Raw genomic sequence first — 21,760 nt, forward strand, 5'->3', positions numbered from 1 at the left:
TTTCCTGCCTAAACGGTGGGAATATACGTCTTGTGCGGTAATCACTAAGTTTCTTTTACGTGAATTATTGCTTTATATTTTAAGGAAAAATCACAATGAACGTGTTTTCCATTTGTGACATGTTCTGAATAACATGTAAGCGTCGATAACGCCTCAATATTGAATACAAAATAGTTTATTTTTCATCCCCTGAGGGTGTATCGAATTTTTATGAGATCTCTTATGAGAGTTTTTGATGGCTTCCATTAGCGTGTCGATTACCTATCCTTTGAGAGTTGTGAATTTTTTTCAATTCACTTTTTATTGTTGAAAAACATATCACAAAACACAATCCTAAATGTTTTAAAGAAAGCGTGTTCATGCAACAGTTCCAAATTCTTATTACATCAGTTTTGTCAGCTAGCAAATAACTATCTACAATATTCTTTTTAAAAATAAAACACGCTAGTAAAATGACCAAAGTCAACAAAATTCAGGATTGAATGTAATACTAGCCAGGAATTATAATTTATTTTTATGATATCTCCCGAAAAGGTCATTTCAAATATTCTTTTTAAAAACATAATGAACACCGACGTTACGTAGAGGTCGCTACGGAAGGCTTTACTACTTCCGGTGGCAAGATGGCGGGCATTGAGCGCGACAGGAAGCTACAACGAATACAACGCGATACGACACGACCCAGAAATTTGATATATGCTTCTGACACACGCTTGTAAGTTGTTTAGAAAAATATTTTATAGAATTGAAACACCTTTTATTGAAAATTGAAATGTTTTATTTATGTCTTCTTCTATCTATGTTAATATTTGCCGTGCCTTAGTTATTCGACCTCAGTATTTTAATTAATAGGTATAAACAATTTTAAATTAAGTATGTTAGTGACTTACACGCGACACAATAACTTCTTAAACAACATTTAGTTTTAAATAGGGAAGAATTAGTTTATTTAGTAATATATTTTTATATATAACATATTATGTCATGAATGGAAAATTATAATTGCACTTTACGAGAACACTAATGAACTAAGGTATATTATGGAAAAAGGCAAATCGATCCTTGTAGCGTGCTCAAAACATTAAATATAGTAAACAAGTTCATATTTTACATAACATAAAGTTTGTTTTGCATCCGTACATTTAAAGACCGAAACGTATAACCAAAAAGAATATCTCACATTTAACTTTCAAACCTTGTGTCTTTGTTATAAGGTTGTAAATAATATATTTGGTTATTGGTGGTTGTGTAACTTAAAATGATGTGAAAAGATGAAAGGACATCGTCGTCAAGTGCGATCGCTTATTTCCCTCATCGGGTATGATGTAGGGGTTTCCGTTTCAGGCGATAACACGTAATGGTGATCGTTTGCCCTTTGCTTCCACTAAATGGCACTGTTAACCATCTCATTGAGATATTACAATATTTTTCTTGGCTGAACGCTGTAATAAAACTGTATTGCAAATTCTAGTCTGATATTTGAACCCAACCATGCACCGATTTTTCTTCCTACATTCGCATACGTATGTATGATGTAGAAAAATATAATTCGTGATTAACGGGACTAAATCATGAAAAAATCTTTAACAGCCTAATTTAAGGTCCTATCCCAGCATGAATTGCTGTGTCAGTGTCTCGGGGTGGACTGCGGTACGCAATGGAGAGCTGGAGCACTGAGGCGCGCCGGCCCGCAATAGCAATTGGTTATGTAAAACATAAAATTAATATAATGTTATCAATTTTTTATTTCTGAAATGGATGACTTGACTTGCGCTAAAATATACCGTGTAAATTTCAAAATCAAATTCGATATACATTTTCGTCATAAAATGAATTCAAAGTGTCAAAAATTGACTATGTTTGGAATTTTTTCTATCAAGCGAAATTATGTAAATCGTGTATCGATCTTTCAAAATGGATACAAAAACTACTCAACCCCACCATATATTTTTTCCATTTGCCCTACTTCAAGAAACGATAACAAAAAATGGAAAGAAATGAACTAATGAACACGTATTGTAAACAAGTCCTCGTTTCGATGTAATGGACCTTTACTCAAATCGTGACCACCGAGATTGAACAATCTCAGAGTTTTAATTTGTCATTTCCAAAATTTTAAAATGTCTAGTGATTATAACTTCCAACAGTGGAAAAAAGCACTTCAGAACTTAGAAAGAACAATATTTGTAGATTTAGATTATCAGGTTGTTTTTAAAACAATTTAATAACAATAAGCGGAGATGGGGGGGGGGGGGGGCACTTTCTGTTCATATCCACTAATGAAGTATTATTTATTTATGACAGGAACGTAAAGCACACGACAAAGAGCTGTGCGATGCTGTCCTTCGAATTTCTGGAATACTGGGAAGCTACATGTGCTGCTATAATGATGCTTTGGACTGTCTACAACAAAATCTACAAGTCCAGAAGACAGTGTATATACAAAAGATCATAAAAACCATTGCATCCAGGTACTGTCAATAGTTACAATTTATAGTTGTTCAAAAACAACGCGACATTTATAAAATTGTTTGAATTGACTAAATTCACACAATAAATAGCAATATGTGACGGTGTTCCTAAAAATAACAACTCTTATCGTTTCTATGTAGGCCAGGGTACCCGGAAGCTATATCCAGGGTGCTCCCTTCCCTCGGTGAAATAATATGCGCTGGTTCGGCTGTCGCGTGTCAGTATAATAAAAAAAGGAATCCGATAATCGATAATACTAGAACTAGCACTTATCATCAACAGTGGCGTATCTCACTCCAAACACTAGATCCTTCAATGATGAATCAAAAAAAAGTAAATGTTATACGGTATGCGGCATATATTTTGTGCGCACGCGACAGCGGTTAAAATTTAACTACCTACCATCTCCGGTTCGTGTGTCAAAGTCAAATCGACAATTGTCATCCCTCTTTGATTGACACCGATTTAGCGCGAACAGTTTCTAACTTTGTTTGTCAATAATACTACATGTAACTAAATGATGTGTCTATCTTAAAAGACATCCGTATTACTATAGGTAATACTAATGTTTTATAAAATAGGTACATAAGGTGTTACAACCTTTTATCGTGATACATAATATTTATTAAATTAAATGTAATTATGAATCTAAAGAATCTGATGCTCTGTAGTCAGTACTATAGAACTCTACGATACACAATTGAATTTTACGCGGCCCATTGCGTTTTATTACGCTATAATGTTGTTTTTAAGGCGTCTGTCTAAATGAGAAACTCACACTTTTTCCGCGTGTATTTCCACATGAACGAGGCGTGTTGACAGCTTACGTTAGGATATGTAATTAACTGAATGCGTATAATATACGAGTATAATAAATATGATTGACTTTGTGACTTCGGACCCATTATAATTGAACATAGATGATAAATTCTTACTCAGGATTTTAGAACTGAAAGAACAACTTCGAAAACTTGATGGCAGCTATTATGAGTTCCTTTGTGGAGGTTTAACTAAACATAAACTGACACCGTTTGATACGGAATTAAAATGCTTGCCTTCCAAATATATTAGACCTGCAAACATTCAACGCATTATCAGTGAAGCCTTTCAGAAAGCCAGATACAAAAGCGAAGAAGGTATTTTTTAAATTACATTTAAAGAAATAGACGAATTTTTTGATAATAAAATGAGACCTGTTCCATTTAATATAATCTCTTTAAGTATAAATTCATCGGCGTTACACACAGGTTTAACTAAAGTAAAAATTTACTTCCGAAGTGACAGTGCTAATGGCGTTTATCTCGGGGACCTAGATTTGATAACTAACTAATATTTGTTTCGTTTTGTAAACACAGAAGGAATATCCTGTTTAATAACTGATATGATGAAACAGAAATGTGTGCCCCTCGCCCCATTGGGGACAATCAGTGTAATTAACAATCGTTTGTTTAAGTCGTGCAATTTGGTTTCAAAGAAAATCCAGAAGAGAATTTTGAAGAGACAGCCTCGGAACCTAAAATTGATAATTGGTGGGATCTGCCTGACGATGCTAAAGAATCTACAAAAACTAAGGGAATAAATATTACAGAAATTTATGAAGTTGAAGAGAAAATATCAGAAGAGACACTAACAAAAAGGAAATTGTTATCTCTCATACAAGCACACGAAAAGACACGGTAAAGTTATCAGGACCTTTTCAAACAACACTTTCGTTGTGATAGTTTCATTTGAAACGTAAAAATTTCCATTCCTTTATTTTCCCTGTTACTTGTAATTTAGTTTTTCACATCACTTAAAAAAACGAAGCCTTAGTATTTATTTTTGATTTCCCTTATTATGGAGGCTGTCCATAAATAAAACACATTTCAGCTACCTAATATTGAATTTAATTCAAATCGGGTGTATTTAAAGAGTTAAAAACGATTATTCGACAACTAGGATCTACTCGGATATAATGGTAATGTCGTAAAATTGAGAAACAAAATGTAATTAAATACTTTTCTTTTAGACAAATCACACAACAAAATATACTGAGACATCAAAGACGAATACTTTGGGAAAAAGAACTAAGTGGGACGTTAAAGCCTCCAGCACGTTTGGAGATCAGGGAAAGAGGGGCTACAATTATTCAAAAAGTGATGAGGTATTTTGTAAGAATGTTTATCGATAAAAATAATTGCAATATATTATAGGTACCTATTTGTACCTATTATAGGTATTTGTATCTTTTATATATTATATTTTACAATTAAAACAATTTTGTCTATTATAAACGTGATTCAAAACCAACATACAGCAGACCACAATTTTGCGTCTGTTTTCCACAATGAAATGTAGCCGAAAAACATTACATTGAAAATAAAATTAGAATTTTGTTTCAGGAAATATTTTGAACTGAAGCGAATAAGAATAAAACATTGTAAAATTGAAGAACTTTTAGGCATGAATGTTTGTAGACACATAAATCACAACAGCTATCAAGAGAAGGAAAGACAGGTTTATTTTTAATTAATTCAGTTTTATTATTGTTTATTATATACAGGGATAATGGGCTGGAGGCTCACCTGTTACTGTGTCGCCCATGACACTCACATTGCCAGAGTGCTCGCGTGCATTGCCGGCCTTTTTAGAAAGGTCTTTTCTTGAAGGACCCTAAGTGGAATTGGTTCGGAAATACTTCAGTGGCAAGGTGGGCAATACGTCCAGGTCGACGGTAGAAACTGAACTACAGGTATTAATCCGAACAACTCCGCTGAACACTATGCATGGTAAATGCTGTAGAAGACGCAGAGCCATACGAAAAAAGGATTAAAAGCTTAATTGATATGAATAAAAATTTATTTTTCTTTCAGCTTTATTTAGAACGATGTAAGCTCATTGACAAATTTACTGAAAGATGGAAAAATGACTATATTAATAAGAAAAATCTTTTCTTTAGACAAAGAAAAGATTTCATTGCTGATGATTATCGCGATTTTATTCGAGATTGGTTTAAGCGATGGTAATTAAAACAGTTCCTTTCAGATAAGAATTTTAAAAAATTCCGTCATATTGTTGAAAATCATTTCATTTGTAAACTAAAGTTTATTTAAACCTAAACATAACAATCAAATATACAGTATTTGCGATCTCCTTAACCTACACAGTAATTAAATTAAAACCAATTTAAAAGTTTGGTCCGTGTGACAGTATATCTATAACGCTGGCAGCATTTCCTCGCTGTACTGCGATGCTTATTTGTTGAGCGAGACAAGCACCAGTTCTGGTGTCACCGGTACTATCTACCAGGCTCCAACTTTAAACTTTAATTAGCGCCAGTGCACTTGAACCCCACGGCCCAAGAGTCGAACTACTTCGAAGGGTACTGTGTGGGTCTGGGTATCCGTAAGCTCTCTTTCCTTGCTAAAATACTAGGCGCTGGTTCAGCTATCGCGCGTCAGTATAATAAAAAAAGGCATCCAATAATCAATCAGACTACTACTTCTTGACTGACACCGATTTTGCGCAAACAGGTACAAAATCGAAGTTGGAGAAAAGGCGAGACGAAGATATTTGAACCGTTTATTTTTTCTGTCTGCTCAATTTTTTTTAGTAGTAAATTTTACTTCTAAGTTTAATATTATTATTGTAATGTATGTTTAGCCGTTCGACCGTCACATATGTATGATATATGCTAAGTTGTATTTTTAATACAGTATTAAATTAGCCTTTTTTTTAGTTATCTGTTAATGTAGTACCATCTTTAATTTTATTCAACTTTAACGAAGAATCATATTTTTAGGTTCGATGAAGTGCAGTTTTTTCATGCAATACCCAAAGAAAGTCAAGGTGGTTTGGTAAATATAATAAAAGAAGAATTGCCAACGCCGTCTGAGTGGTTAGAATTGTATAAGACATATATGGAACAAAAAAAAGCTAAAAAGAATAAAACAGCAGCTGAGGTAGTCTCCTTTGTTTACAACTAGGGTTTTTTTAAAACAAAGTTTTCTTGTAATTGCCACATGTAGTTGGTAATATATAAATAATAGAGAACTCTCTAAATAATTAATAAATCATTTATTTAATAAAAAACACCTACTAAAACAACAAAGACTTATTTTTAAATATTTCTCTTCTACTCCATTATTAGCAACTGATACATTAACTCAAAGATTAGCTTTTACAAATGTTTTATTATTACTTTTTTCAGATTGTAGTTTGATTTATTTTTAATTATTATTTCTTGTCTCTCAGATAATTTTGTGTTTTGGATATTTTTTTATACGCTTTGTTTATGGTGTTTCTTTTTATATTTTCCCAAAAAGCCTGAAAGAAATCGCTTGTTAGCGATCAGGCCGCCGTTGCCTAATAACTTATGTAACCGGTTTTTATATGTATGTTTAAGGCAATGAAGTGTAAAAAATAAACATAATTAGGTAGCTATTCAATTAAATATATATTAGTTGTCTCTTTAGCTAAAATATGAGAAAATTGAAGCAAAAAGAGAAGAGATTCTCATAATAAAGGAGGAAATAAAAAAAAAGAAGCTGGAAGCAGAGTTGTTAAAGAAAATCATGAAAAATCCAAATATGCATCCAGGATACAATTTCCCAGCTTCAAAGAAAGTTATTCGTTTAATAGAGGTAATAATTACGTAAAGTTGTTGTTTTTATTTTAATATAATTTTGATATGGAATATTATTACTATTATTAAATATATTGATTTGTAATGATTTATCCAAAAGCCACATTTTTACCACAGCGGCAAGTTAATTTAATAAGAATAATGTTCATAATATGGAATCTTAAATAACGATTCAACCATGATTTGACTACAATTGGATTCGTTAATGAGAGCTAATTATAATACATATTTTAAAATTAATAACTTTCAGTCTATCGAAGATTATAAAAGTCATTGGTCAGACTGGGACAAATTGAATATTCTAGAAGTTAAACAAGGATTTATAAACGAAATAGACATAGAAAATATATATTGTGAGGCTAATGAAGAAGTTTTACTATCAATTGATGAAGATATGAGGTCCTTATCCTTTAACTTTAACATTATTTTATCACTTTATCAATAATGAATGGGTTGTATTGTAAATATGAAAACATTATTATAATTATTGCATTATTTAAACGCTGCATTTTATGAAAAATAATTAGCTATGTAAAAGGTGTTAACGAGGAAAAATTTACAATCACAGTGGTCCCTTCCCAATTTCAGTTACAGACTGATATTTTTTAAAATTGTTCTTGGATCTTGTAGTCATCACAGATTGAAGGCAAAGCAAACTTACATGACATAGCAATAAATACCCGAAAATTTAAACAGTCAAACGCTAAGCAACCAACATAGCCACGAGATGTACTCATTTATACAATAACGGATATTTATTACCTTCTAGAAGGGAATACCAAATGTTAATGGCAGCTTTAAAAGAAGACTATAAAAGGAATAATGAAGATATGCCAGAAAATATAAAGGAAAGTGCGCAACGAGTCAAAAAGAAACGCAAACCTAAAATAGTACAGGAGGATGTTTTATTTGATAAATTATGTGTTAGTTTCAGATCAGTCAGAAATAGAGTTATTTATTTAGCATGTGAATCTCATCCCTGAGGTCGTCTGCGATCCTCTGCGCACCAATGAACTTTCTTTGTGTGCGCATTTAACATTAGCTCGAACGGTGAAGGAAAACATCGTGGGGAAACCAGCTTGCACAGAAGGTTGATCACCTACTGTTAGAGTGTCATTCGTGTCAATGATCATGAAACAGATACAGAAATCCGACCTAAACCAAAAAAGATTGTAGCGCTACTGATTTTATATCAATCAGGAATATTGTAACTAAGAATGTTTATTCTAAGTATAAGACTTATATAAGGCATTAACATTTTTATTAGATTTTTGTTTTTTTTAATGTAAAGACAATATTACGATAAGATACAATAAATCTATTATCATTATATGAATATAAATTACGCATTTAAAGTAGGTTTAAGCATCAAACTTATGAAATAAATATTGACCTCATTTAGTCCACTTTTTAGGACTTAGCTGTGAAAGGCATCCTAGTTGAACATCCTACAACAAAGATTGAAGATTTTTTGGGTGACTACAACTTTGTAGGCGACAAACTAAAATGTGACTTAAAGTATGATTAATTTATTGCAATATATTTTATATAATAAAACGGAAATTAATGTATTGTTTTTTGACTCAATTCCGTAAATACAATTAATTTTACTAAATTATCATAAAAAAATACTATTATAGAAAGTTATATTGTGTAAGGGTCTTAATTATGGGGTTGATATATGCAACGCCACAGACTTACAAAAGGTAAACTTAATAGTTCCTCATACACTACTAACGGATATATGTTTTGCCTCTAGATCATTTTCGGTTTGTTTGGACCAGAGTTAATATTAAATATTTAAAGAACTTTATATCTCATTACAAACATTTTATTTTTTACATGACAAACTTAGTAATGTATACGAACGAACAAACGTCGCACCAAACAGCCGTACTAATTTTAGTGTACTAGCCTCATTGTGATACGTATCTTTAATGCCCTTTTAAATTGAATAACACGCTAAAATTATGAATTTTATGTGCTTAACACTTGCTTAAATATTCACTTGAGTTCAGCTACTTCTCTTAATTGAAATCTCGCGAAAAGAGGGAACGAAACTAAACTCGTTTTGTCTGAGTTGAACTCCCGCTTGTCAATATAATTTCTCTTTAATCCTTATTTTGCAGGCTAGTTCATCCATTTGGTGGTGAAATCCGTAGTGTATGGTGGGAGAGATGTCGTGAAGTGATCCACGGGTTTAGAAGGATTCTCCTCGTTGGACCGAGTGGTAGCGGCAAAACTGTTTTAGTTCACATAATGGCAACTATTAATGGTATGAATTGTAATGATTTTCTTTTTATTTATTTACCAGAATATAAACTAAGCAAAAAATACTTACACAAAAATCACGCGCACGTTATATACTAGCTACCTTATTTTCTTTATAGAACAGGGAGCAAACGGGTAGGAGGCTCACCTGATGTTCAGTATTCGCGGTATGCTCATGGACTGGCTAGCGAGTGCATTGCTAGCTTTCATTTTTTCGTTTTAACTAGTTTCAATTCTAAATCTATTTAGGTGCAACAAAAATATAATTTTAGTAATCCTTTTCAATAAAGCCTTTTTCCATTTCAAATGTTGTTAGTATTTTCTTATAGATAAATGTTGTAGTTGCCTGTGGATATCGGGTATACCCACCTAGGGTGAAGCATCCTCCAACCCTTTCCAGGTGGCTCTATTTTCAGAGTCTGCTAGTCTTTTCATGCTATTTCTTTTAAGTCGTCAGCCCATCTTCTGTTTGCATAGCCACTGTTCTTTTCATGGGAAAACCACCACTATCGCTAACAAACTAGATTCAATAATTCGGCGTTGCGAACCTTTAAGACGACACATTGTCTCACTGGGGATCATACATCACTGCTTCCCAGTTAAACAAGCCGTAGAGTTCGATTATAATGCTGAATATTCATTAAAACCAAATAAATCTTCAACTTCTAGAAAAGAATGCTACGCTGAATAGTAAAAATAGAATTTATTAGAGATGCAGTGATATATAATGCACATTTATGAATTTTTTTATATTATATTTATATATATTAATGAAAAACTTTATAGATAATTATAAAATAAAACAACAAATATATAACAAAGCGCCTATCACCAACGCAAACGTAACTTTTACTATTTCTCTTTGTGTATGAACCATTTAACTTGAAACTGTTGTCTGTCGTCTGAACGTCTCAACGGAAGACGCAATTAATATGATTTACAGATGCAACTCTATATGACTTGAACCTATTGGAATTTCAAAACAAATCGAAGGATGAAATAAAAAGTTTGGTAGCCGCTCTGCTGCTCTGTGCTCACGCTACGCAACCTTCAATTATCTATATTAGGCATATCAACAGACTGTACTTGAAAAAGGTATACGTTATTATGACTAGCATTGAAGCTTGCCACAGGCAATCTCTTTTTACTGATAGACTATTAAATTCAAATTGGGTGAAGTTATTTATTTATTACTTATTTTTCAAGGAACTTAATACTAATACAATACAAAATAAAACAATATATTTATATATAATGTAATACATAAATCAATAAAACTAATAAATAATGCAATTCTTATGAATTCAGCCTGTGTGCAACTATCCATCTCAGTATTTCGCTCGGTAGGATTATATGTTTTCATTTAAAGGCTCCAGTTGGTGAAGAAACGAATTCCACTGAGCTGAGGAAGCTGTTAGTGAAACGGTTAACCAGAAAGATTCATCAAACGGACAAAATTTCTCTTATAGGTATAACTTTATACGTCTAATATAAAACAAATTCTATTCGACATCCATCAACTAAGTGTCTACATTCAGCGATTATCAATCGAAATGTATGTCAATCAATAAAATTAATAATCTATAAAAAAATGTGTGTGTGTGTCAGCTACGACGCACGATTGGAGTTTACTCCTTACGAACGATAATTATGATATATATCGAATAGAAAAAAAGGGTAAATCAACGCATCTGCTAAAATGATAAGAGAAACAAACATATATCTGTATTTATTCGGATTATTTATATTACTTCAATAAAGCGTATTACAGAAAGTATGTTACAAAACAATATAAATAATAATTGTGTTCAATTTATACAAATCCAATTTTAGAGAGAGAATGAGTTCAATCCTACAGATATATATATTTGTCTCTTTCTACGTAACGCCTCAACTTTTCGTGCTACACTTGATTTTACTCCTCATAAAATTTCCGTACCGGGCCTTATATCTCAAATCGTTTCTTAAGGAGTAAACTCCAATTATAAATAATCAAAAATATATAACTTCATGTTGTTACAGGATCGTGTGTTGTTCCTTGGCTAACCAAAAGCAAACAGATGACCAAACATTTTCCGACTGTGGTTCTTATGCCGCCCATTCTGTATGCAACTACGCAACTTATATTACGGAATTGGGTTTCAAGGTACTTTTTTTCAAAAGAATTGAAACTGTTTATACGGTAAAAGCTTCCAGAAAAATGTATTTATTGACAATTGAGTAATTATGAAACACCCGAAACAAGACAAAGATTTTTGTTATATCGAAAGCTCAAACCTTTAAAGATTATTAGGTATATTTTTCAACCGAAGACAAGAAACATCTGGCGCGGCCATTGTTACTGAAACGTATAGTTATCATTAATAATTAAGCATCATTTATTCTAATTCATTAAAGATACAGTTAAAAATTTTATACCAAAATAATTATTTTTTTTTCCAAGGAGCTTCACTTGGATGATGAATACCTTTGAGTTCTGTCTGCCTCTAACTGGCTCCATCTCTCTCTTGAGCGTTTTTCTCCCAATCTTCCCTACCAACTTCTTAGGCTCGTCAGCCTACCGTGCAAGACGGCAACATATCCGTAAAAAGTTTTATTTAAATTATCGAAACCAACGTATTTTCTTTGTAAAACTCGCGTAGTATAGTATACCAAATGTGTGGTAAGTGTGAGTTTGAACTTTGAAATACAGACATCAGCCATTCTTACCGAAACAAGTTAACGTGCCAAGAATACTGCTCAGATTAATTGACTAAATAAAAATATAACAAATATCGTACATTGCAAAAAATCTTTGTTTAATTTGAAGTAAGTGGACACACCAACCTGGTACTCTACATATATTATATATCAAATTATAATCAAGTTTATTGCATTGATTTTAGCAACAGAATAGTACCGCCTTCATTGGACATACAGAGCGTCGCACGTCATTTGCAGGGACATTCTGTAGGATATCTCAAGAGAATGCTAGAAGCATTCATAACTGCGAATCGAAGTATCAAGTATGTACATTTAAACCCAAATCTAAGAATTCCGTGAAAAGTTTTTCGATGTGGTAGAACTGAAAACACTTATGAAAACAACTAAGTGTATATCGTAGGAAGATTTCTCACAAAAATTGCCTTACGTAATGACACATACCTTATAAACTTAACGTTACGTAAGAGAAAAAATAATGTTTATTTAATGTCATTACAGAATAGCGGCCAGTGGATTGTCCCCCGATGAAATCTACGATTATTTTTTACAAAGCGACGATGAACCGGAAGTTAGTAGCATTGGTTTCGTTCTAGCATCTACCTGAGGTATTAAGGATGCCTTAGTACCCCAGGTAGATTATCGGGTATATACCTACTCATCTCTTACAATTGCGTAGAGGCTGAAGTGGAGGCTCGGACTTTGTAGCAATGTGGAAAATACGAATATAAATTTTCTAAAACTTAGTAAAAAGTACTTTCATAAATATCAATCGCTTATAAGCCGCAACAGAAGGTACCTATGTTCCATTCCATTTTAAAAAAAATGAGCACAAAACAAATTTGGTATATGAAGAATAAAGCAATACTTTACAGGACTATGAGAAGTACCACAAATGGTACATTGAGAAAACACACTGGGGAAATATAGAAAAGAAACATACCGAAGACCAAATTGAATTCAAAATCAACGTTGAACGTTGGATGGAAAAAATGGAGAAAAACAAAAAGAAAAAAGTAACTGAATAAAATGTTTTGTATCGCATTCATTTAATCTTTATTCAATAAATGCTTTAATTGTTTTTAACTGTAATTCAATAATACAGGGTACGAAGGGTCAGTCTCAATTCCTTGATATAGGTTAACCATATTCCACGCGAACGAGACTTCGTCGTACAATGGCCAGTATTAAATATATACAAAAAATAATCCTGGCAAAAGTTATTACCATAAAAAAGTGTTAGCAAAAATTTTTATAAAACAAATTTAGTCTGTTGTAGGGCGATAAGCCGTTGTAATGGCACTCTACAAATAAACCCGTATGGAGTGTCAATTTAACCTGAATGGAGGGATTTTGCGATTTTTATCTATCTCAATGGGACCGTGTTTGCTGAACTGCTGATGCGGCCATTTCACTTCTTTATTGCGACCAAATGCGAGCCCTTTCAACTGTAGGTTCAATATGAATTTAATATTTTAAAGAATATTGTATATATATAGGATGCGGTCTAAGGCCTTTACTCATAAATAACCGTACTTATGAGCTAGGTACAAGAGGTACGAAGAAAAATCTTTACTTCTTTGTTACTTTAAAAATTAAATGTTACAAAAGAGTATTTATTGTGTTCAGTATCTTGGTACGTTTACTGAAATTATTTATATTTAATATTTGATATTGCACACTCTATAACAGGGAGCGCGCGAGTGCGCCCGGACGGCCTTTTAAGAATTATTATTGGTACTCTATGATATTCGAAGGTGTTATGTCTGCGACTTTCATCCACGGAGAATAGGGTCCCCTTAATTAGAACATAGTTATCGCAGTGGTTATGTTCGTACATATCACCTTCTTAGTTAAGAATAAAAGGTTTATTTTGATTATTTAGGAGAGGGTGATAGTTTGTAAATAAACTTTTCAAATTTTATTTTCAAAAACAAGCTTTATATCGACGGTTTTAATGTTTATAGTAATTCAATTGTATATATTTCCTTGATCCACACAAAATACACCAAAAACCGAAAATACGACATGGAGTTCATTCACTCACGTTTCCAATTTAAATTTTACTAAGTACTTACAACTTAATATATCTGGTATATCTAATCTGTAATCCGCAATTATTCCTTCACATCATTGTCATCCTACACCTACCCTTTTTAATATAAAATGCCATACCTGATATTAATTTTACTTGCACATCGTTATATTGTAAAAAAAACATAGGTAATATCTATAATAAAAGTGGAAAAGTTACATACATATGTACAAGTACGTATGAACAATTATCCATATGGATAAGAGAAAAAAAACATTTTAAGTATTTTGTCTGTGTGATGCGTTAACACTTATATCCGAAAATGAAAAGATTTTTAATTCTCATAAATTCAAAAGCCGAATAAATTAATAATATAGGTTATCAGGTGCTTAACCTCAGACCTAAGCGTACAATCGTATTATTACCGTTATAGACAGTTTCCCGTCTCCAAAACTCTTCCTCCTCGGAAGATCCTCGACCAGTCTGGTGTGGAGAGTAACATGTGCTCAGTGGTAGAAAGCACTTTAAGCACACAATTCAGAGCCTCCTCGTACTATTAGTAGCAGCAGTCTGAAGATGTCGCAACAAATGTATAGTTTTTTTTTCGTTTTGGTAATAATTATTGAAGCAGACCGTTATAAGTCCATATGGTTATTATTGTTACAATATTGTCCTAAATATAATATTAGTAGATTAACTTTAGTCCATTTAATCATAAAATTTAAAAGGGCACATGCAGTCCATAGCAAAGACCCATGTAAGCCTTTATAATCCATTCTTCCATATTTTACTGCCAGCATGCCGTTAGTACTCCCCCGCCCGCGCCTCAATCGAGATACTCCTCGCTTGCGCATGATCATGAATATATTAAAGACCATGTGTTAACGTTTAAGATTACCGTCGCCTAGACGGTTCAATCCAACACTTTAACGTATACCAAACCCAGCAACTTATTTTTACTCATTCAATATTTGACTCACCCGCTATCGGACAGACACAAGTTAACTGTAAAATTGTAATTATAAACTTCAATATTTCGCGATATCGGGAAGAAATGACGGACATCATTAAATAAAAAAACATTTAGTTCCAATATTTATTTTTCACATCAAAGCATAAGCCCGATAATAATGACTATATCACCATATTAAAGGCAAAAGGCAAAATTTAAATGCAACTACGAAAAGCTGAGCTTTCCTAATGCTCCAAAATGTTTACATTGTTTTAGAGCATTTATTTAATATTCCTCCGTTTCCATATTTTCTAATTCAAGTGATTTTATTCAATGAAGAGCGCACAGTCCTCGAGAACCTCTCGCCGAGTCTCATCTCTCCGTAACAAGTAGAAATTTGTTAAACTTCAGATTTTTTTGATTGCAAATATGGTGCATTTGGAGATGTATTTACTTCCAATGCGCTGTCAGTTAATGTCGAATCGTGACAGCTGACACGACCCTAAGGTTAGAATACGGAATGTCAGGCTTCAGCGCCATCTATCGGATGTCATTGTGAATCTGAGTCGGAGAGAATTTTAAGTGAGCATACATTAGATGTGCAAAATACAAAACATGACTAATGCTAAGTTAATAAAAATAGCAGGCTTTATAATGAGATTTTGTATGCAGTCTTCAAGCTCGGGCACGTAGCCCTAACCACCTGAAAAAAAAAGAGTATATCGTTCGTTATTTGTACACTTCTACAGGAGTGAAAAAAAAGATCAACATATTAAACAGACAATAATTGATTTGAGATAGAGATTTGTTTCTTAAAATTAAAAGCCGCAGACATACCCTGGATAGCAATTCTGATTTAAATGCCGAGTTATCGTCCCACAAATTAAATGACCTATACTCATTGCGAATAGCCCTACTCGGATCATCGACTCACCATCTTCTCACCTTACATGGCGTCCTGTTCCTTCTGCTTCTGCCTGCGAACCGCGTTGTCCGCGATCTGCTGTCTCAAGTCCGCAAAGTACTGGTCGTCCCTTTCCTTCTTCCTGCGAGCTCTCTCTTCTTCTCTCTCGTCTTCCAGTTCCATCAGAGCGTTGGCCTACGAATCGATCGATGATAGCTTTAGACATCGAAAATTAACCAAAAATATAATCAAGACAACAAATTTAATACGACAGTCTCTTACAGATATAAAATATTATAAGTTCTATTTAGTGATAGTATTCATGTTAAAATGAATATATCAGTTTGATGCGTGTCTTCCATTTTAGGGAACGAGTCTTTCAGTAACTGAAACATCAGGGCGAAGGCCAATTTCTGACTCTGTCAAACCAACAGCAATCGAACAGATGAGGAACAATATCCGAGAATGAAGTGCCAGGCTCGGTCAAATGTCTAGATTGCGATAGCCTTATCAACTGTTAAGTCAAAAACCAAAAGATTAGGAAACCTAAAGTATATTACGTCGTGAATACGATTGGTCAGTATCGATATGGTTTGTCCCAACAAACGACGAGCGACGTTTCTCGACATTATCGTATTGCCATAGTCTGTAAGGATAATGTATGTATTTCTGTAATAAATAAATAAAACTACTATGAACCAAGTTTTTGCACTCAGAACCATATTAGTAAAGATGACGGAATTCGAAATACCCACACGCCATCTATTTATAGATATCAAATCGGCTTACGATTGCGTTCTACGTCTTAAACTTGAACCCTTAAATTGACCTCGGTCAATATACCAAGCGAATTAAGGTACAAAGTCTCCCCCGCACTTCCCACGTAATGGCCTTAGAGAAGGTGACCTTGGCCCTACAACCTTCTAGGTCTGGCCTTCAGATTTCTGTATCGGTTTGGTCATTTGTCAGTCATATAGGTGATCGGTGGTCAGCCTCCCGCGCGTGACGCACGCCGTCGACTTTCTGGGCCAAGGCAAGCCGGCTCCCTCGCGATGTTTTCCTTCACTTTACGAGCGAGTGTTAAATGCGCACATAGGTAGAAAATTATCGGTTCACCGCCGACCTACGACGAGCCTAAAACTCGACAGACGTAAGTACCACGCCGAAGCCTGCTAGGCCAACACTGCCCACGGCCACCACCTACAACTTGGTATTGGAGAAATACCTTAGAGATGCTGAAGTACTATATTTTATATGACGACTTGGATTTCAAAGGTCACGCCAAACAAAACCACTTAACGGAATGTATAAAAAGCCTCCAAAAGCCTGGGCCTGAAGTGAAATGTGGAAAAACAAAGTATAGGACGACAACACTATTGGCAGCAAGAAACCCCTTTGACGCGGAAGACGTAAGCGTTGAAGAATGTGAGGATTTTATTTACTCGGGTTTATTATTAATAGTGACTAGTGCTAATAATCTAAAATAAGAGAATACCGAGCTCGCTCAGTATAAAACTCTGCTGCGACCGATGTCCACTTATGTTCCAGAAACCCAGGCAGTCATCGAGAAGGACTTGCTCTCCTTATTTTCGGATCGATGATTCTCGAACGTATCTTGCCAACAAATGAAGAACCTTATGACATCCTTGACATCCAACATTGTAAAATTCATAAAGTGCAACAGGCTCGAGTGGTCGAGACATGTGTACCGAATGGCGGACGAAAGAATCCCGAGGAGAACTCGAAACCTGGTGGCGAGAGAAAACCCGGTAGACCGAGGCTGCTTCAGTAGGATGGAGATGTAACAGAGCTCGATGAACAGGAACAATTGCGAAATATTCTTGCTAAGGCCCACAAAGGGCTGTGTAGCCATTGACGATGATGATGATGATGATGATGATGATGATGATGATGATGAAATTACCTAAAGTAACCTTTAACTAATACCAAACAAGTCTGAGTCTACCTTTAAATCTTAAAAAAAATTGAGTTATTCACCCGATCACTAAAATTGAGTTCCCTCTGCTTTTCATCCCGCACAGATTGCTTGTTCTCCTCTATTTGCGTAAGAAGACCGTCACTCAGTTCTTTTTTATCCTCTTGTTTCTTCTCGTAAACCATCACGTCCTCTCGGCGTAACTTCTCACGATCTTCATCTTCGTGCTTGACGGTTCTGACATCTTCACGATTTTGGCGATCCACCTGGAGAGCATTTAGGAATAACTGAGTGATGTGAGTCCATATTAAATAGAGTTTTGGAAGGACTCAGTTGTATGTAATGAGAAAATTTAATTAAAAGCAAATGACAAAATTGTTAAAAAAAAACCAATAAAATTGAACAATTAGGCATAACTGTATAGCTTTACATCAAAATTTACATTTCACTTAATATTTAAAAGGAAATAGAACCTATATATATAATATGGACTCACCTCATTAGCCACCATACGAGTACACATTCTGGTGTTCAATTCGTCCTTGTCTTTAAGTTTCCTCTCCCTCTCGTGATCTCTGTAATAAGTGTTCTCTGACAGTTATGTTCTATTCATTATGTTGTTATATTCAAGAGCTATGGAAAATGGTGTTCGTAACCTGAAGGGATATTGCTTGGCAACGGGTAGTGTAATTTAGTTAAATCAATAATAAGTGCTTCGTGCAGGTAAGACACTTCAAATCTTTGCATAACACAGATCTCGAAATAGCATCCAGGTTCATTATTTCCAGCTTTCGATAGAAACCAATTCAGTATAATTACAATCAAAGTTAAATGTCATTTTCACCAGAGATCACTTTATTCAAAGACACAAATGTGGTAGCTGAGGTAATTAGTATTGATATAAAGCCATGAATTGACTAATTTTGATTAAAAAAAATTGTTTTACATCAATTAAAATATTAAGGATTTCAAGCGGTGAAGGAATAAGTTTTGTGAGCAATGATGCTATGAAACTCTGAATTGAAATAGTAATTTATATGAAATTTCATATAATATAAAAGTTTAATAACATCAATTCAGAATTGAGCACAAAGCAAGACACTACGCTAGGACCTTACACCACTAAACTCCTGTCAGAGATCTCGTGGCTCTGTCTTTCAATTCGGTCTTCCTCTACATTTATCAATGCTGTTTGCAATTCCCTAAAATCGACACAGTCTTTCTTAAAACTCTCAATATCGTCGTGAAGTCTTACTGAATCATCATGTTTTTGTTGAAGATCTCTGAAATTGTTTAAGACTTTAAAGTGTAGTCCTGCATCACTCATCCTTAATATTAAGGATAAATGTTTGTCTTAATCGCATGAATGTCTAAGTTTAATTTTATCTATTACTAATTTATGCAATTGCAAAAACAATTAAGTAACTTTTTCTTCCACTAACTACAGTTTTAAATAATCTACTTGATCCATCTAACTATCTACAATATCACCAAATTTTATAGAATTTATTGAATAAGATTTAAATAGTAGAATTATAAATTAGTTGCAAAAAAATTTACTTACTGGTGATACTGTTCTGTCATATAGTTCCCAGCCTGTTGGATTCTTGATGTCTCAGCATGCGACTCCTCATAATCATACTGCGCCCTCTTATAGTTGTCCTCACACTGCTCTTTTAGTTCATGACGATATTTAATATCTTTATCCACTTTAGCTTGAGCCTTCCCTTTGTAGGAATCATCATTGAAGGAGTCATCGAGGTTTTTCATATGAGTATGAAGATCAGACTGTAAAGTACATTATTCATATCATAAATTAAACAAGATCCAGTACAAAATGTTCTATTTAAGAAATCCACTACCAAAAGAGGTGTTTTCATACAATAAACTATAATTTATTAGTAAAACTTTTTATTAGAAAGAAACTACAAATTGTCAAGTCATTATTAATGATAAGGAATTTCTTTTGTTAAGAATTTAATTCAGTCATACTTTGATCGCCTAAATGGGGCCATTGTTATATACAGAAAAATGAATACAAAGTATTTGATTCGTAAATAGCAAATTTAGCAAAAAAAGCAAAAAAGAAGTTAATTAAAAGTGTTCATTTATGTTCCTGTGCAGGTTCAGTTACAGAAAAACTTTCTAGAAGCTTGCCTTACGCCTTAATATTTGTCATTTTCGAGGCTCATAATTATACATATATTTACAGCACAACGAAAACGTAACGATTAAATGGCCGACTTAGTGGTGAAACGTACAAAATTAAAGTAGGAATTTCCACCGGTCGAGATTTTCATAAATCTTTTCTGAATTAAAACATCGTTACCTATTGGAGTAATTGCGCAGTGAAGCTAGCGCATTGCATTAAGAATTTTAGCCTCCTTATGGTATGGGCTAGTCCGTTGCTTGCCGGTTCGTTGCAGATATTACGTCATAAACGGGTTACTTACATAGTATAAGTTAAAAATTTTTTAGTGTAAATTAATAAAACCTTCTTACCTTATCTTTACGCTCGTTTTCTGAAACATTTTTGTAATCACCACCGGGAAAATTCTGCATAATTACGCCTTACAAATCTGTACTACAAAAATTATTACAATTACTGCAATTTTACTTTTATTATATATAATCTTAGTATTTATACAATTAAAATTAATACCGGTTTGTAGTATAATTGTTTTTAATACTTTTATTGCGCAGCTTTTCTTCAATAGCGTCTTTTAACGGTAAAATCGCAGTAAGTGTCAAGAGTCAAGACTCAAGCGAAGAGGTGAGTAGTGAGGACTGAGGCGTGCACAGTACATCAAATCACAGGTTTCAACACTAGGTTTCGCTTGAGACGTGTAAATACTAAGTCCTTCATTTGCCACGAAAGCGTTTCTTGTCCAGCGACCCGCGACGAGTACAAACTCGTAAGAATAAAACATTTTTCAAACCTATTCAGCCCCAGTCACTCAACGCGTAACAAAAACGTCTAACTACGAGATGTTGAATTACACGTCTGTGAGTGATGGGAATCCCGATATCCTTTTCGTCCGAAGCTCCAGATTCCGTTGCTGCCTCTGTCGCTGAAGTGGTTCTGCAGGGCACGGAACTATTAATTCCATTTTCTGAGGTGCCAATCGGTGGCAGGTCACAGGCCTGGTTTTAACGTTATTGCAAGGTGGCCTCGAGTCAAGAACAAGAATCCTTTAAGGCATTGACGGAAGCGGCGATAGCTATAGCTGTCAAAGAGAATTTTTGTCAGCCCTCCATTCCACCACTCCACAGGGAGAATGACTCGCTTGTCCACACCTCAAAGGAGAAAGTCGACCTTTTGGGCTGTCTCTTCGCGTCCCACTCGACCTTTGATGACGGAGGGAGATCACCGACCATTTCGTGGTGTCATTTTTTGATGCCAGAAATCATATTCTGGCAAAGTGCTGTCTGTAAAGCATTGTCTTCCTTAGACATTAATAAGTCAAGCGGGCTCCGATCATAACGCACTTTTTCCGGTACTGGAAGACCGCTTGATCCGTCCAACTATTGCTCAATTGCTATAACCAAACTTCTCTAAAATAAGGGAATCCATTATTAATGTCACTAAAGGTATCTAGAGGGTCACCAGCTGATTAGCGATTATCATAGTATGGCTTATGTCATGGTCGTTCAGCTTCTTGTATATCTTACACATAGATGGGAAAAGACATTGAGCCCAAGGGGGAAGCGCTAGCGGTTAGTTTGGAAATAGTGAACGCCTTCAATCGGGTGTGGCATAAAGCGGTTCTCTTGAAGCTTCCAGCCTACGGGTTTCCCAAGAAACTATGTGACTAGATCTCCGGCTTTCTGGCCGATCGGAGCATCAAGGTCGTCATCGACGGAGC

The 21,760-nt window shown here is 34.3% G+C and overlaps 2 protein-coding genes across 8 annotated transcripts; one reads left to right on the forward strand and one right to left on the reverse strand.

Moving 5' to 3' along the window:
- Positions 1-2,086: 2,086 nt before the first annotated feature.
- LOC123710921 (IQ and AAA domain-containing protein 1-like) lies at positions 2,087-13,116 on the forward strand. Of its 4 annotated transcripts, none has more exons than XM_045663231.1 (19): positions 2,087-2,204; positions 2,305-2,471; positions 3,412-3,608; positions 3,947-4,148; positions 4,481-4,615; positions 4,854-4,968; positions 5,325-5,473; positions 6,254-6,413; positions 6,927-7,094; positions 7,347-7,495; positions 7,866-8,019; positions 8,511-8,614; positions 9,226-9,371; positions 10,311-10,462; positions 10,737-10,836; positions 11,390-11,513; positions 12,253-12,372; positions 12,569-12,638; positions 12,943-13,116. In XM_045663231.1, the coding sequence occupies exons 1-19, from the start codon at positions 2,121-2,123 to the stop codon at positions 13,093-13,095; spliced, it is 2,649 nt and encodes an 882-aa protein (XP_045519187.1). In that variant the 5' UTR covers positions 2,087-2,120; the 3' UTR covers positions 13,096-13,116. The 4 variants fall into 4 exon arrangements, with proteins under 4 accessions (XP_045519187.1, XP_045519188.1, XP_045519189.1 ...); XM_045663232.1 differs by having other exon boundaries at positions 7,866-7,986; XM_045663233.1 differs by having other exon boundaries at positions 12,930-12,984.
- Positions 13,117-15,184: 2,068 nt separating this feature from the next.
- LOC123711199 (trichohyalin-like) lies at positions 15,185-20,681 on the reverse strand. Of its 4 annotated transcripts, none has more exons than XM_045663653.1 (8): positions 20,557-20,681; positions 20,397-20,473; positions 19,459-19,682; positions 19,013-19,177; positions 18,391-18,469; positions 17,957-18,160; positions 16,000-16,153; positions 15,185-15,757 (listed from the first exon to the last, which is right to left on the reverse strand). In XM_045663653.1, the coding sequence occupies exons 2-7, from the start codon at positions 20,454-20,456 to the stop codon at positions 16,001-16,003; spliced, it is 885 nt and encodes a 294-aa protein (XP_045519609.1). In that variant the 5' UTR covers positions 20,457-20,473; positions 20,557-20,681; the 3' UTR covers positions 15,185-15,757; position 16,000. The 4 variants fall into 4 exon arrangements, with proteins under 4 accessions (XP_045519609.1, XP_045519607.1, XP_045519608.1 ...); XM_045663651.1 differs by having other exon boundaries at positions 20,397-20,478; XM_045663652.1 differs by having other exon boundaries at positions 15,989-16,153; positions 20,397-20,478.
- Positions 20,682-21,760: the final 1,079 nt, after the last annotated feature.

This window comes from Pieris brassicae, chromosome 6 (assembly GCF_905147105.1).
Source record: "Pieris brassicae chromosome 6, ilPieBrab1.1, whole genome shotgun sequence".
Lineage (NCBI taxonomy): Eukaryota > Metazoa > Arthropoda > Insecta > Lepidoptera > Pieridae > Pieris > Pieris brassicae.

Excerpts from the sequence above, each read along its gene's own strand:
- LOC123710921 (XM_045663231.1), top strand. The coding sequence starts at position 2,121 with ATGTCTAGTGATTATAACTTCCAACAGTGGAAAAAAGCACTTCAGAAC. Across the intron at positions 4,969-5,324 it reads ATCAAGAGAAGGAAAGACAG|CTTTATTTAGAACGATGTAA; the intron begins GTTTATTTTTAA and ends TTTTTCTTTCAG. Across the intron at positions 10,463-10,736 it reads ACAGACTGTACTTGAAAAAG|GCTCCAGTTGGTGAAGAAAC; the intron begins GTATACGTTATT and ends TTTCATTTAAAG.
- LOC123711199 (XM_045663653.1), bottom strand. The coding sequence starts at position 20,456 with ATGCAGAATTTTCCCGGTGGTGATTACAAAAATGTTTCAGAAAACGAG. Across the intron at positions 18,161-18,390 it reads CTCGTATGGTGGCTAATGAG|GTGGATCGCCAAAATCGTGA; the intron begins GTGAGTCCATAT and ends AATGCTCTCCAG. Across the intron at positions 16,154-17,956 it reads AACTCAATTTTAGTGATCGG|GCCAACGCTCTGATGGAACT; the intron begins GTGAATAACTCA and ends ATCGATTCGTAG.